We start from the raw sequence: 17,540 nt of genomic DNA, 5'->3' as shown, positions 1-17,540 counted from the left end.
TCTCTGGATCCATCAAGAGTAATCTGAGTGGGAATTCAAGTTTTTGATAGACTTTAAAGAAATGAGCTCAGATGTGAAATAATGCCCTTTTCAACAAAAAGGCATAGGACTTAAGACAGCTAAGATTGATGTAATAAAAAGCGTTTAGCCCTTTATATTGAAAAGTGGTCAGTTATCTTACTGAAATCTGGATGAATCCCAGATTGATTTTTCCACTAATGAACTGAATATAATTTGATTTTAACCTTCACTCTCATGTGTGAATCAGAGCACTGTCTCAGCCAAAAGTTTTTAAATTTAACAATTTTCAACAGAGTCTTAAAACTGTAAATTTAAAATTTTTCTAATTGAATTTAAATATCTCCTCAGGTCACTTGATTTGAAAACAGCATTCCTTTTGAAATATCATTGATTTTTATGAACACTAGTTTCTGAGTTTTTATGCTTAGCTAACCAGTCTTTCCTACAAAGAGTTTATTCTTCGTAAACATTTTGTGAAGCATTTTTCTCAATGTATGTCTCACTTTTTCTAACTTTATACATTGTCAAACTAATAATTGTCTAAATTTAAAACAAAAGTGTAAAAACGTCATATAAAGGATAAAACTTAGAACACAACTAGTACCTAAGAGATAAATATGATCATACAACATGAAGCTAAAACTATTAAAGCAATGATGTGTACACTATAGACAAGAATTTGGGGAGTCAATTTTTATTTGAAATGCATAATTTATTCAAAATGCCTTCTCAAATTTGAGCTGTCTAGGTATTTCAGGATTTCAATTCACACATAATTATAATATAAGCATAGACTGAAAATTACATAAAAACTACTATTGAAATACTATACTGATAGTGGAGGTTAAAATCAATTTGTATTCAGTAGTTAGTGGAAATAGATCTGAGAATTGTCCAGATTTCAATAATATAACTGGCTACTTTCCAATTTAAAGTGCTGAGCATTTTTTATTACATAAATTATAATACACATAACTATATATTGTTATATAAACATAAATTTGTTAAATATATGTTCTTATGTTATATAAACACAGATTATATAAAGTCATTGGGTTTTGATAAAGCAAGTTGTACAAAAGAAAACAAAGACAACACACAGCCTACCTCCTGTTTTATCAGTTGAATAAGCAAGAGCAATTTTATTGTTCACATATCCAACTTTCTAACAAGACACCTAGCACTCATTAATGTCAAATGTTAGGTGATATGATGATTCATATATTAGTTATTAATGAATCACATGATCATGTTTAAAGCTTTGAATTATAACCTAATGAGAATTCTGTTTCTTAATAGTTTAGTGAAAAAGTTCGTGCAATTCATAAAAATAACCAGAGCACTTATATTTTGTTTACTGTGTATCTTAGGCTGAATTCACCCACAATTTTATATTTTCCAATGTTTGATCCATTTCTACTATGTAGAAGGTTAGGAAGGGCATGAATTAAGCTGAGTATTAATCCTTTTCCAGCATCAAGTATATATGAACCTAAATGCATGTATCCTTAATGCTTGTACTTAAATAGCCATAGCACAGAGTAGAAGGTGACTAATCCTTAGAAATTTGATTGCACAGAATTAAAACATAATTGGCTTTTTTGTACAATAAGCTATTAATATTTGAATCAGATACTAAGGAATAAGTGGAATTTCATTCTAGGGGGAGCACCTGGAGTAGTACCAACTTGAGAGGAAGGGAGAGCAAGAGACTATCTGGAGTACAAGCAGGGAATGTGAGGGGTTTGCAAGGAATGATGTCAGAACTGTGGGCATGATTAGAAATGTTTCACGTGATTATGCAAAAGCTGAATTATTACAGTGTCATTATATTAGGTATTTGTTTGGTATCCTGAGTTGAAAGCTTGGATTTGTAGTCTATATATTTGTGACCACTCTTTATAGAGGATGCTGATTAGGAAGAACACAATAGGGACTCTTTCTGTTTAATTTAGCACTATCTAGTGTACCCACTTTTGAGTAAAATAAAGAGAATGTTCTTTTGAAAATAACAAAAAATTGCTTCCTTTTTTATTGATTTTATTTTTTTAAATACACAACAGCAGATGTATTACAATTCTTATTACACATATAGAGTACAATTTTTCATATCTTTGTATAAAGTATGTTCATGCCAATTCATGTCTTTATACATGTACTTGTTTTTTTTGCATTACAATTCTTATTACACATATATACCACAATTTTTCATATCTATTTGTATATAAAGTAGGTTGACACTCAATTCGTGTCTTCATACCTTTACTTTGAATAATGATGTCCATCACATTCCACCATCCTTGCTAATCCCCTGCTTCCTCCCTTTTCCTACCTCCCCTCTTCCCTATCTAGAATTCATCTGTTCGTCCCATGTTCCCCCTCCCTACCCCACTATGAGTCAGCCTCCTTATATCAGAGAAAACATTTGGCATTCTTGTTTTTTGGGGATTGGCTAACTTCACTTAGCATTATCTTTTCCAATGCCATCCATTTACCTGCAAATGCCATGATTTTTTCTCTTTTATTGCTGAGTAAAATTACATTGTGTATATATGCCACATTTTTTTAATTCATTCATCCACTGAAGGGCATCTAGGTTGGCTCCAGAGTTTAGCTGTTGTGAATTGTGCTGCTATAAACATTGATGTGGCTGTGATACTATAGTGTGCTGTTTTCAAATCCTTTGGTATAGTCCAAGGAGAGGGATAGCTGGGTCAAATGGTGGTTCCATTCCCAGATTTCCAAGGAATCTCCATATTGCTTTTCATATTGTCTGCACCAATTTGCAGTCCCATCAACAACATATGAGTGTACCTTTTCCCCGCATCCTCGCCTTTATATCAGTGTCAGCTGTAGAATTATATGAATAGGAGCTGCTTGAGATATATGAAATAAACTAGAAATATTAATTATAATGCAAATGATGGTAACTCATTTATACATATTCCTTACTGAAGCCAGGGACTTCTCTAAACCATTTACATTCATCAGCATAGTTTACATGTTTTCCCCATTCTCCAAATCTGGAAAGTAAAACAGAGGAGTAACTTGCTCAATATAACATAAGTGGTATTTATTAAAGAAGGTATTTGAAGACACTAAGGTCATCATATTTTATAATGAGGCAAGGAATCGCAAATATCTACCCAAATTCAATACCTAGCCAGTTGTATTTTAAAATTCTAATAATTCAAGAGAGCTTTTAAAAACAAAATAAGAACAGTAAAATTAAAGCAACTTCCTGTAGAGTTTTTCACTGAAGAGAATTGGATTTAGAAAATATATTTTTATATTTAAGTAGAATTTCTAAATGAAGAATAAAGGTCATTATTGAAAGAAGAGCAAGGACATGAGTAATAATGAATAAGATTATGCTTTTACTATTTATCGTGCATTTATACTTTGATGTGATTATTCATGTTTAATGTTTCGTAGATATTTCACAAAGGTATACTGATTCTTCAGATTTATTTATTGCTGGCTTCTCAGAAACTAGCATCTATTTTAGATTCGTTACCCCAGTAAAAGTGCTTTTCTAGTACAGCCTTAAATATTCCTGGGTCTTCTGGGAAAGAGAGAATTTCTTCATTGTAGAATGGCAGTATGTCCTTTAAATAAGTGGAGCAGAGGCCTGTCACAAAGTCAGATATAGTGTGTTTGTGTTTTACCAATCACAAGCAGAATAATGTTCTCTGTGATTATAAAAGTGATCTCCACCCAAGTCAAGAATTTCCATTTTTTTCAGTATCAGGGAAATGGATCTTGCTCATTGAAGCATCTTAATCATTTACATCTTAAGCTCAGTTAACTAGAATTTGCCCTGCTTTCCTATTTTTTGAAGAACATGTCAGCATGGGAAAATTCGACCCCAGTTACCCAAGTAGGTGTATGTAGGTAGTGTGGGCTCAAGCTCATTTTCATCTGTTCTTCTTGGTGGTCTTTGCCAGAGATACTTCTAGCAGCTCCTAGTTTCAAACACTCTTTTCCCTTTCCAAAAGTTGAGGATACTTCTGATTAAATAGCCCAGTCAGCCTTATTTGTATTCACCTGGTTAGAGTCAGAAAGTCTTTCAGAATCATTCCAGGAAATTGTGGGAAGCTCTGTTTTGCTTATCTGTCAAGATTCTTTGCTCTAGCTTGTCATTTTGATACCATATTTGATTATTGGATGTTTGGAGAGACCCACCTATCATTGAGAATTTTATCATTCTTCTTGATAATACCTACTTCAGCATCCCCATATTCCTCACCAATTCCTGTTTTATAATGCAATATGCTTCCTTTTGATTCATTTTTTCTTCATTGAACACACCTCTTTGTGGCCATTTTCACAATATTCATTATACCATGTTTTTTAACCCAATTCTTCTATTTCATTCATCTGTTACTTCAAAACATACATCTTTTTATAAATATTTTTCAATTAAAGAATACAGTATGATTATTACCAATATCATTTAAAATGTAAAACTTTGAAAAAGGTTATATGTTATTCACTATATTTCATTGTATTTGTGCTTTTTGTGCTTTTTTTGCAGTGCTAATTGGTTGTGCATGATATTTTATTAACAGTGCATTCATCTCTAAGTTTGCGTGTGTTACATATTCTATTTGGCTATTAAAAATATTTGTGTTTTTAGAATGTAAATAACTTGGTCAATGATCTGTTGTAGACATGTCTAAAGTAACTGAAATGATTGTAATTTGTTATGGCTGTATATTCATCCAAACACACTCATGGAACAAGATTTGGGCAAAATGATGTCATTTTTACAGATTTCTTCTCCCATGACCAGAACTGTGTATAGATAAGGAAAATATTTTAAAATCTACATTAATTTTCTTTTAGACCACCAAATACTATGCAAGATATAAAAAGTGGCCCATTTTAATTCACAGTCCCAGATGCTTAAGAATATAATAATAGCACCTTTTTAGCTAGAGAGAGAAGCTAAAATATTATTTGGCCATATTTGAGGCCAAGTAATGTAATTTCAAAAAAGTGAAGTCGAATTTAAAATAATGACTGCATGTTAGTTATGATGTAATATATTATACATTACTGATTTATTATAATTTTCTGATTTTAATCTAGAATTCTTTCAGAATGAGCTGCCCTCTCCAACTCACAATGCATTTAACACAATCTTTGTTGCAGGTTACTTAGTTATAGAAAATCTATCAAGTAAGTTCACAAAATATTTTTTTCTTCTTTTGAATATCAACTCCCAATCTTAATGTGTGGTTCCCTCTTTGTATGTTTGTTGGAAAAACCTCTAAGCTGGATATAAATCATAAAAGCATGACTAATTGCATGGTAACTGGAGAAATGCTCTCTCTCTCTCTGGGGTGAAGTCTGCATGTCTGTATTTTAGCTTGGGAAGTAATATGGGGATATTTAAACTCCTTGGGATTTAAAAACCATGTCATTATGAGAATGAGGTCACTGCAATATTTTATACCTTCTAAAACCTTGTAATGTATAAAATGTTTTCTGTATGACAAAGAGGTATTATGTGCTTTAGAATTCAATGATAACTTTATGCCCTTATATTTACTGGAAAAACCTTATTCATGAAAATGTTAAATCCTTCACTTAAAGTCACTGAAAAAAAATGGAAGAGTTTTGTACTGTGAATACAAAGAAAATGAACTCAAAGAGAGCAAGTTAACTTCATGACAGAGTGACTTTAGAGGTCTGTTTTGCATTTGGTTTTTGAAATGTTCCTGTTCTTTTCATGTTAACAGTATAGCCAGTGACCAGGCTTAAATGAAAGAATACATTCTAACAAGACTCCATTTTATACTTTTCTTTACATGGAGGCCAATAAGCAAGAAATCCTTTCTGCAACATGTTGAAGAGCTTTGCACAAACAACAACCTAAAGTTTCAAGAAGAATTTTCGGTATGTTACCAGCAGTTGTCACAACATTGCAAGACCTCCCGTCGTTTCATGTGTCACATTTCATGTCCATTTTAAGCATGCAAGGCCATGAAGGACTCTGGCCTTGATAATCAATACCCAATTACCAGGTTGATTGTTTGGATAGTAATGTTACACTGGGTGGCCTCTAGTGCAACCTGATCAGAATTATTCACCTACTGTGTCAGGAAAAGGTGCTCATCTTCAGACCTCCCCTTCAATGGCAGGCTGGCCCCTTTTCTTCTTGTTCTTTCATCTAGGTGTAGATGCAAATCCAGAGCAATGTGTTCAGTAGTTTTTGTTTGCATATGAGCTTTAGGTCATATGATAAACTTAGTTTTACATTTAAATAATTGGTTTAGATACAGACACTAAATTATTCCATTTTTATTTGCATGCTTAGTGTACATTAGCAGTTCAGAAGAATATGAGAACAGAACTGGATGCTTCCAGAAACTATAAAAATAGTATTATTTCTAGAACTATCCCATAATTTAAAAAAATAAAATAAGTAATGGGCTGTTTTACAAGGCCTATTTTTAAGTAACTGTGGAATAAATGATATATCATTATGGAGACATGTAAAACTAAGAATTTATTACTTTAAAACTTTTTTAAAAGTTGGGAATCATTATTATTGTTTTTAACATTTCATATCTACAAAATTGAGAGTATTTAAGGACTCAGATTGATATCAAATCTGTAAGCTTTTTTGAGACTTGTGTCTATCCTATCTTAGATAATTATTTTATATTATAAAAACAAAATAGATTTCTGTCACCAAAATCTCTATTTCTTTTTGTTTTTTCATGAGTGCTTTAGTGTGTGAACTTATGAACAAAGATTCAAATAATTGGCTTAAATAATTTAGGATTAAAATATTTCAGTCTCTCAAGGAATAATAACAAAAGTGTGAGAAGATTAATGGTATTTCCTGCAGCTTTTTTGTTATGCTTCTTAAGTAATATTGGTTTGGACTTAACAAATTCAATGGAACCATCAAATTTTTCTTAGCATTTATACAGTGAGAACTTTCACTTTCTCAGGAACAAAAGTAAAATTTTGCTAGAATAGAGCGAACATAATTACATTATGTATGACTAAGTAGATCAAAAGTTTTATTAGCAATAACATATTCACATATTGTGAAAGTTTCCAGTTTAACTTTTTTTTGAGACCATGGTTTCAAGAAAATAAAAGTTTAAATTTAAACTGTTTTTATCCTAATTATTTTTTTAAAACAAAATTATTATACAGTAATAAACAAATGCATATTTGATACAGATTTTAACTCAGGTCATATTCACTTATACCTTAAATATATAGAAGCTTCTATTATTATGACAGATATTTTATTTGATATGTTGATATATATCAACCCAGCACTTACTATTCAAGTGACCTTGGACAAATTAAACTGGGTGCCTCAACTCTGTGCCTTTGTAAAATATCTACCTCTCTTAATTTTGGCCACTAAAATGCTTGAATATGTGCAATATTATGAATAGTGGCTGGTACAAGTTTTAGCTATTATGATAATTCCTACCACAAGGAAGCTAATATTATGGCAAGAACTGTAAACGTATATTTAAAAAATTGCAAACACATTGTGTCATGATGAAGGTCTGCATAAAGAAATGAAGATCAACTGGGCACAGTAGCCTGCACCTATAATTCCAGCAGCTTGGGAGTCTGAGGCAGGAGGATTGGGAGTTCAGAGCCAGCCTCGGCAATTTAGGGAGGCCCTAAGCAATTCAATGACACCCTGTCTCTAAATTAAATGCAAAAAGGGCTGGGGATGTGGCTCAGTGGTTAAGTGTCCTGAGTTCAATCCCCGGTACAAAAAAAAAAAAAAAAGAAAGAAAAGAAATGAAGATCAACTCTGAATATTAGAGACTTCATTAAAAAGGGGGGCTTTAAGATGAACTATAGAATGAGCAGAAGAACAATGGGAAGGCAGAGAGGAAACTACTCCAGAGAGAGGGAGTGGGGGAAAAGCTCAGCAGAGCAGTGGACTCATTATGATCTCAGGAAACAGATGACACAGGCGTTGGGGGAAAGAGCTTCAGGGGAAGATCACTGATGCCTGGTGTGCCCTGGTAGGAACAGGACCACTACCAAACAGCCTGGTAATTGAGTATTGGTGATTAAGGTCAGAGTCACTTTATAAGTGGAAACTTCTAGTGTGAAGTAATTGCAAAATGTAAATACCACTTTTCAGTCAATTTCTTTCCTCCTCTTTATATGCTCCCAAAGCCTTTAAACAAGGAAGTTCTTCTAGTTCTCCTCATTTCATTAAAAAAATTTAGCAGGCTAGGGGTACAGCTAGTGTACAGTGCTTTCCTAGAATGCTTGAGGCCCTGGGTTCAATGCCTGAAAGAAAAAAAAAATTGAAACCTGTGGTGCCAGCACATCAGAATCCAGCTGCTTCCACTCTCTTTTCTGACACAGGACCACATGCAAACAACTGTCCAGTTCAACTTTTTAAGGAAAAATGAGAGAGGAGAATCATTGATTTAAAACAAATACTTTATAATAATGTTGAAAAAATGTAAAAACTCACATTTTAACATTTATTAAGGAATTTGGCAAGCTGAGGGTTCTAAAATGGAAAATCACAAATTTCATAAATGTAAGTCATCTGCTCAAGAAAATAATGCATATGTTTTGCAGCAGCTTTCTGCAAGATGCTTGTATTACAAAGAACAAGGTAGATAATATTGTGATTTTTTTTAACCCCAATGTCAATAATAGATTTTCTTGACCCTTTGTCTGTGTCTGATAATTCTTAATAGTACCTTTGCATTCCACTATCAATTTAACAGTGCCTACTGAGCACAGGAATTGACCTCTGGCATCTTCTCAAACTGACCAATGTTGTACCAATTAATAGGCATGAAATCACACTGCCCAAGGAGGAAAAACAAAAAATAAATCATGAACTCCCTTTGTCTTACTAAGTTGACATTAAAATATTAAGGAAAAGCCAGTGTGTGGCTGATAAAACCATGAGTGACATAGGAAGGAGTCACTAGCCTGGTTGCCACATCTTAGGGCCTCCCAAAGTGTAAAGAAATTATCTCAATAGAGGGCAATATTAACTGATTAACATCATTAAGTTAATGAACATTAACTTATAAAGCTTAGGTAAACTTACTACTATTCATTTGACCTTGTTTCCACATTTAACATAGGGGTTTTCAATTAAAAAAAAATTTTTTAAAGAAATTTCTTTAGCTCTACAGAGAGAGAGAGAGAGAGAGAGAGAGAGAGAGAGAATATTTGTTTCTTAGTTTTTCGGCAGACTCAACATCTTTGTTTGTATGTGGTGCTGAGGATCGAACCCGGGCCCGCATGCATGCCAGGCGAGCGCGCTACCGCTTGAGCCACATCCCCAGCCCAATTAAAAAATTTTAAAAAGGTTTAAAGAATCATATTTTACTGTGGCATTTCTCATGCACTTCTGAGAAATAATTTTTGCAATGACTTTATTTCACAGGAATTACCAAAATTTCTTCAGGATCTCTCTTCAACTGATGCAGATCTCCCTTGGAATAGAGCAAAAAATCGCTTTCCAAATATAAAACCATGTATGTACCCTTATTGTTGCTGGTATATCTATGAAGTGTTTTAAAATGTTCACCACCTTAATTTTTTGTATTTCTTAAATGTTTTATTCATATTAAGTGAATTATAGCAATGTATCTCATTAACAGTGACTTTCAAATTATACCTTTTGCTTTGTTCACATTTAGTGGAGTTAATATATATGGTTTTCAGCTTGTTCACACAATGTTCACTTTTGCAGGTGCAAGAAACTGTAGATCTAATGGTTTCTTAGCTTTGTAATTTAACCCAAGTAAGGAACATGTTTTACATCTTCCTACAGACCCAGTCTCAAATGAAAAGAGAAAGTTCACACTTTGTGCATTAGTTTCCCTCAAGAGCATAGCCCTATGGGACATAAAAAATGCCTCACAAAATACTGATCAAACATCACAGTAAATGTATGTTTACCAAAACTGCTTTTACAAAGGAGGCAGAGATGTGCTTTACCAAAATGCATCTTAGTTCTTATATCAATTAGAAAAGAAACAGTATTATTGTTTTAAGAACTGGCAGCGGTATACAGGGAAAAATGTGAAATTCCTCTGTTACTAATAGTTATGTTTTATATTTTATTTTTTAAGAGATGGTCCTACTGTCACCATTCTGATCTAATATATTTTATATTAAAAATTAAGTGATATTCTTGATGCTCTGAAAAATTATTTCAAAACATAGAGTTTTAAAATATTATTTATTTTAAAGTTTATATGTGTACATATGTATATACATATATATATTATATATTTTATTTTTATGAATTTTCAAAGTGTATTGGAAAAATTTCTATTCTAAAAAATTGAACTTTTCTATCTGGAAATTCATGGACTTAGAGAAGGTTATAATCACAGAACATAAAGATGTGGATATGAAGAAATAGACCAAATTCTGTTATTCTAAAACTGGAGGATAACTTTTACATGAAGGAAACAGATCTAGGGAAACATGATACAGGAGGTAGTAATCTAATGCAACCTGTTAATTCCTAAGAACCAGACAAAGATGAAAATGTAAATACTTTCACCACCTAAAATCCTTTCTACCAAAAAACTAATCATAAATAAATAACTTAATGAGAAAGATGACAAATAATACTTTGTTATAAGAAATAAATTAGTAATACATTTCTAAACTTCAAAATCATGACCTTTCTCAACATCTTTTGTTCTCCCTTTCAGAGAGTTAACCTGGGCTGGATACATCATATGTTTAAAGGGGAATCCCATGTTTTTATATTTATCTGTACTAAATTTCTTCCAGACTATTTGTTTCATGCTTGTTCAGTGTTGTTCTATGAAAATAAATATTCTAATCTGATTGAAAGACAGTTGCTGTGGTTTTACAGAGCTGGGGTCCTGCCGGGTTGAGCTAGGGCAACACTGCAAATCCTTGGGTTCTGGTCCTTGTGACTTTTCAGAAAGAATTTGAGTGAAACATAGCAAAAGTTTAATAGAGAATGAAAGCAGAAGGTTATTTACAGCCGATGGACTGCATAGACCCCCTCAAAGAGAGGATTGTGAGGTACTCACACAGCTGGAGTTTTTTTTTTAATTTTTTTTTTTTGTAGTTGTAGATGGACAGAATACCTTTATTTTATTTTTATGTGGTGCTGAGGATCGAACCCAGGGCCTCACACATGCTAGGCAAGTGCTCTGCCACTGAGCTACAGCCCCAGCCCAACGGCTGGAATTTTTAAGGAAACTCTGTACTTTGTTTTTGCCTTGATTTCCCTGTCTCCCCTAAATTGGTTTATTACTCCTTGAATAGCACCCAGCAACTTCCTTGGTGAGGGCCTGAATATTCTGGTTGACAGGGTAGTTGTGACAGTGTTGTTTGCAAGAGATAATGATGGCACCTATCTGAAAACCATAATTCCCCTTGAAGGGTTATAATTAGCTGAAGCAGGGGGTCTTGGTGTACCACACCCCACTTTTCTGATAATTTTAGTTAGGGCCCCAGGATTTTAGGTAATAATTCCTCAAGGGGTTATAGTTCTATGCAGCCTGGAGAAGGTTAGGCATTGTAGACCTCATTTCCCAGTGCCTGCCTGTTTAGATAAGGTTCCCCATTGTTTCACTTTTATGACTCCTAGATTCTTCTTGGTGCATAGGCCTAATGGCAGTCCTTCATTGTCCTTCCCTTCTACTCACCTAATTAACCTACCTCATAGTGGAATAATTAGTATTTATTTCTATTTGTATTTGTTGTATATGAAGGACTTAATTTATATCAACACATGTAATAAGTAATTCAAATATCTTACCTATTTCCAAGAACTGTCTAATTTAAAACATGTAAAACTCAAGATGTTATAAAGATATTTGTAAAATGTGAGTTTTCAATCTTCTGTTACTAAGACATCAGTGTGTTATTATGTAGAATCCCATTTTAACCATAAGAAAAGTCAGTTCCAGCTTCTTACTTAAAAGATGGAAAGGGAATAAAAGTGGTTGATGGAACTAAACAACAACCTTGAAACCATAAAATGGACTGAGGAGTATAAACACCCCAACTCTCCACATCTGAGGCTAAGACAAAAAATAATCAGACTCCCTGGGGTGCAATCCTCTGTCTGTTCTAAACACCTTAGTGGTTATGAGCATATTGTTTAGTGAAAAAGTTACTGTGAGGATTAATTGAAATGATATGTAAATCACTTTGCTCAGTACTGAAACCCAGGAAGCAGTCAACATTAGTTCATAAGAAGGTTAACAATAGATCATTAAAAATCTGCAAACTTTCTGGGAGAAAAAGATTGTCACAGGCCCTTAGCTTCTGCAGTCCAGAGATAACCAAGCTACAAAGTCATAGCCGTCTCTATAGGTGAGAGACTCCAGTTTCTCTCTTTTCTCCCTCTCTCCCTCCCTCTCTCATTCTCTCTCTCTCTCTCTCTCTCTTTCACACACACACACACACACACACACACACACACAGCATGGTGCTTACAGAGACACCCCCCCACCCCGCCATAAAGCTGAAGACACATCCTTTTTGCAGGGAAGGAACATATTTCAATAGAATGAATTTTAGCTTGAGGCAGCTAAGTGAAATTCTTTGTTTCCTCTGAGTAACTTAGGAAGTAGAATTTCAAATATCACAGTGCATTTTAGAAGATATTCGCTTACAGGGCTTTAAGATACCCAAATTAGCATCACACACTTGGAGAAGAGATTTCCAACTCTGTTTGACAGGACACTATGACCTTAATATTCCAACACTGAGAGGAAAAGTTTAGCTTGTTGTTGACTCAGCTAGTTATAAACAGGCATATCGAGTGAATAGAAACACGATGGCGTCCCTTCCTGAATTACAGGACTAGCTGCAGTGTCATTCAAATATTTAGATCATGCAGAATTCAGTGTCATGGAAACATGAATCCTTTGCAGAAATTTGTCTAAATTCCCTATCAGTCGACTTAATCACATTGGATATGTAACGATAATTTCTGATAATATGGCTAAATTATCTTAACATATAGTGTATATACTCAAGTTCTGACAACATGTATTGAGCACTCCCTATTAACTTTCACATAAATTTTCCTCAAGGGGATTATATGAAGTAAATAGAGTTGTGTTAGACTTGAGATAACTAAGGATCAGAGAAGCTAAGTAGTTCACTCAATGGCGTATGTATGATAGGTAGATCATCTAGAATTCAGACCCAATCTCCTTTACCCATTTTTCTTCCATGAATAATAGATATTTTATGTCATGTCCACGTTTAGTTAAAATTATCATTATGATAATTTCAATTATATCACTTGATAAAAATTATCAGGAAAAAATAATTTCTGACACATGAAAAAAATTAATGGGTATCTAATTTTATAAGATCTTAAAATATTCTGAAGAATGATAATTAGAAATTTTGTATTAGAGACAAATAAATTAATGAGAAGGAGTAAATGGTCTAAAATACATAGAGAAATCTAATGTACAATGAAAACAGACAAAATACATAGAGAAATCTAATGTACAATGGAAATGGTGTTTTGAATCAGGTAAAGGATAGAATGTTAAAAAATTTAGACTGTATATTGTGCCAAATAACAAAAAACAATAAAAGACATACATATGCATGTGTGTGTATATTTCTATCACATTCCTTAAAAAAAATCCCAATAGATGAAAGATTGAAATATTTAAAAGTAAACCAGAAAAAAATCATTAAGATATCAGGAGAAACTGCAGAAATTTTGTATAAATAAGAATATTTGTTATTTCAAACAACTTTATGAACAATACATAATCCAGAAGCTATAATTTAAAAGGGAGAAAGTTGATTATATAATAGTATAAATTTTATCTATGGCAAGATAGAGCCAAACACAAATTATAAAGAAGAAAAATTTTTATGATTTTATTAGTGCTTGGTAGTTATACATAACAACAGGGTTTGTTTTGACATAACATACATGAATGGAATAGACTTTGCTCTATTTCAATCCCCAGAATTTCTGCTTTCCCTCCCCTCCTCCCTCAACTGCTCCCTTTCCTCTACTCTACTGGTTTTCCTCTAAGAAAAAAAATTAAATATTTATAACAAAAGTATTTTATGTGTATAGCTAGCATTAAATATTTTTTAAGTTAAAAAATGAGAATATATTAAAAGACAGGGAATAGAAAAGGCATTTGAAATAACCAATAAAGCATAAGCAAAAAAGCTCAATTTTGATCATATTTAAGGAAATTAAATAAATGCCATGAAATATCACTGTGTATCTATCAAAAGAATATAAATGAAAATGTTGAATATTTTGTAACAGAATTTCCTAAACACTTGTTCAAATATGAATTAATAAAAGTCTAGAAGAATTTGGCAGTATCTTTCAAAATGTGAGAGGCACATATGTGATTTGAGAATTTTACTCCTGGTAATGTTTTCTACAAACTAATCCAACATATATGAAAAAGTTCAATTATGTTTTTCAGCATTTTATAATAACAAGTGAGATCAATTTAATCCACCATAAAGAGTTAAATAAATGCATGAGATTCAAACAAATAGATACAATATGTCTTTTTAAATAATGAGCTAGGTATATTTATGCTTATATGGAAAGATTAGGTAAATGGGAAAAGTAATCTGTGGGACAGGGTGCATATCACACCATTTGTAGTTAATTTCCTGAGAGTATGTACAGAAAATTTTGAAAATATATACAATAACATATCAATAGTCATTATCTCTGCATAGTAGAAATATGGACTAAGAGGAACATACTGTAATTTTATACTTATCTGTAAAATTATATTATACTATGAACTCTTTATTCTTTTCTTTCTTTCTTTTCTTTTTCTTTTGCCTTTCTTTCTTTTCTTTTCTTTTCTTTTTTGTAATGGGATTTTATTAAATTGCCCAGGCTGGCTGGATGGGGTGGCACACACCTGTAACCCCACCAGCTCTGTAAACTGAAGAAGGAGTGTCGAAAGTTCAAAGCCAGCCTCGGCAATTTAGCAAGACCCTAAGCGACTTAGGGAGACCCTGTCTCAAGATAAAAAAAAGTATAAAGGGCTGGAATTGGAGTTCAGTGGTAGAGCACCCCTGGGTTCAATCCTCACTACCAAAATAAAAATTGCCCAGTCTGGTCCAGAACATGTGATCTCCCTACTTCAGACTACAGAGTAGATGAGATTACAGTCGTGTGTCCCTAGCTTCATGAACTCTTACATTACTTTCATAGTAAAAAGGTAGTGGTAATTTAGAAAGTCAATTAGCATTTATTTTTTATATTTTCTTCTTAGATAATAACAACAGAGTGAAGCTGGTAGCTGATGCTAGTATTCCAGGATCGGATTACATTAATGCCAGTTATGTTTCCGTAAGTTGACATATTTATATATTTCATATTTTTATAAAACATAAATACTGAAATTATATTTCCTTTCCAACTATTTTAAAAAAACAAGTTCCTTACAAATTCTGTGACCTCAATATGCTAGTTACCTATAACAACACTATGCAGCCCCCATTTTATAGATGGGAATGTGGAGGCTCAGATCAGATTCCTGTTGATCAACAATCATTTTACTATTTTATGGCAGACATACAACCTGATATTACATACTCCTGGTCTTGTCACTGTTTGATAAATCTTGTTAATGTATTATTTCTACACAATAAAGTCTGATGACTTCTTTCAGTGAAAAAATTAGTCAAATGGGCAGTTGTTTCTATACAATATAAAAACCTATTATGTACTTTTTCCCCTCTAATTTGTAGTTCTTCAAGTGGGTGATGATGCCCTATTCTTTCTCTCCTCAGCTACTTGTAGAATGAATACTCCATTGTAGCCACTCAATGAGCATATCATAAATGAATCCACTTGTAGAGAATTGTGACATACTTGATGTACTCTCTCGCATATTGTAGATAATAAATGCATAGTACATTGGATTGAAAATTGAATGAACCAACTCTCCCTTTATCTATGACTCTTTTGTTCCATCAGTATTCATCACCATCATAGGTACTTACAGGCACCCAAGACCTCCACTTGTGGTTGACAAAATTAATGGAACCTTAGAGTAGGACTGGTAGTGCCTTTCCACTCATTTAATTTGACATTTACCTCAGGAATTAAATGTCAGCCTTTCCTGTCATTGATTCATCCACTTTCTCCTAAGGCAGATGATTCTGTCTCTACAAATCTGTATTATACATATGCTTTTTAAAGCTTAAAAAAATTAAATGTGTCCTCTTATATTTTTACCCATGGGCTTCAATTCTTTTTTTTTTTCCTGATACATGTAAGATTAATCATTATTATCACAGGAACCTACAGATACTTGATGATTTCCTCTATGTCCATGCTCTCCATAGTTGATTTTTTTTTTAATTTTCCAATTTGTGAGTCCTTTCAAACAAGCCTGCAACTTCCTTCAGTTCTGTTGAGGCCCTTCTGCTATAATGTTCTATCCTTTCACTAGTATCAAACATTCATTTTCTCGGTCTTATTTCCTGTGAGCCAGTGTGATGGCAGAGGAAAAGAATTTACTCTAATTCTGTGGTTGATAATTACTCCCAAATTACAGGCATATAATGGAGCATATTGTTGAAGTAGTGAATAAGGAGAGAATTTAAGGCTTCTTAGAAGGGTAAGTAAGGGAGAGTTTAAGGAGGGTATGGCAACTTTGAATTTCATCCTATTTCTATGCTAGAACTTTAAATCTCTATTGAAATAGCTACATGAATATACTATTATGATAACATTTACTTATTAATTTATAATTGTTTGAGTCTTTTGAATGTTTAATTCTTTAAATGTTTTGCCAAAATTTTATGCTTATTAATTTTTGTTTTAGGTTAACTCTACTGCATTTTGAAGTTTTGTTTTGATTTATATAATTATATATATATATATATATATATTCAGATATTTACATCTAATCACTGCACTAATAATCTAATGTTTTGTGATACTATAAGGTCAGGAAAAGGCAACTGATTGTATCAATACCTATTGATTTGTACCATTTTTTAATTCATTAATAATTAGAAACAAATCAATAGCTCATACTCTCTAATATTCCACTAGATATGGGATAACTGACAGTACAGGATATGACTATGACTGAGATGGAAACCAGACAGTAGGTGCAATTGATCTATACAGATTACATAAGAAAAGTAGTATTTATGAACCCCCTGAATCCCTTCTGGCTCCCTCCTTTCTAAACTCTCACCCTCTTTCTCTCACCTTCAATACCCCTTCCCACATTTTCACCTACATCTGCTATGCTTTTCATTATTTCATGGATAAAATGGAAGCAATTAAATTTTCCCACATCTCTGCATGTAAGTCCATATATTCAATCTCTTCTCTATGGCCAGTGGATGAGCTGTCCTGTCTACCAGCAACAGCCTATCCCTTGTCTCTCAAAAATGTGGTTTGAGGAATTTTCTCTATTTTCTGTCCAACTAATTATAATCTTCCATCAGACAAACAAACATTGTCATTTCTGCTATCTTAAAAAAAATTGATATCA

General features: G+C 32.9%; 1 protein-coding gene and 1 long non-coding RNA gene across 2 annotated transcripts in view; one reads left to right on the top strand and one right to left on the bottom strand.

The window, feature by feature from the left end:
* Window positions 1–17,540, bottom strand: part of LOC113184642 (uncharacterized) — a 68,885-nt gene that overhangs the window by 11,792 nt on the left and 39,553 nt on the right. The window lies entirely within an intron of this gene.
* Ptprq (protein tyrosine phosphatase receptor type Q) overlaps window positions 1–17,540 on the top strand; it is a 196,730-nt gene that overhangs the window by 168,972 nt on the left and 10,218 nt on the right. Inside the window, exons 36-39 of the mRNA XM_026391416.2 lie at window positions 5,179–5,205; window positions 5,844–5,925; window positions 9,443–9,533; window positions 15,297–15,373. Coding sequence (XP_026247201.2) covers window positions 5,179–5,205; window positions 5,844–5,925; window positions 9,443–9,533; window positions 15,297–15,373 — 277 coding nt within the window. The remainder of the gene's footprint in view (window positions 1–5,178; window positions 5,206–5,843; window positions 5,926–9,442; window positions 9,534–15,296; window positions 15,374–17,540) is intronic.

Source organism: Urocitellus parryii, chromosome 5 (genome assembly GCF_045843805.1).
Source record: "Urocitellus parryii isolate mUroPar1 chromosome 5, mUroPar1.hap1, whole genome shotgun sequence".
NCBI classification, from domain to species: domain Eukaryota; kingdom Metazoa; phylum Chordata; class Mammalia; order Rodentia; family Sciuridae; genus Urocitellus; species Urocitellus parryii.
Note: the sequence above shows the minus strand (reverse complement) of the source record. Positions and strands in the feature narration are given on the sequence as shown.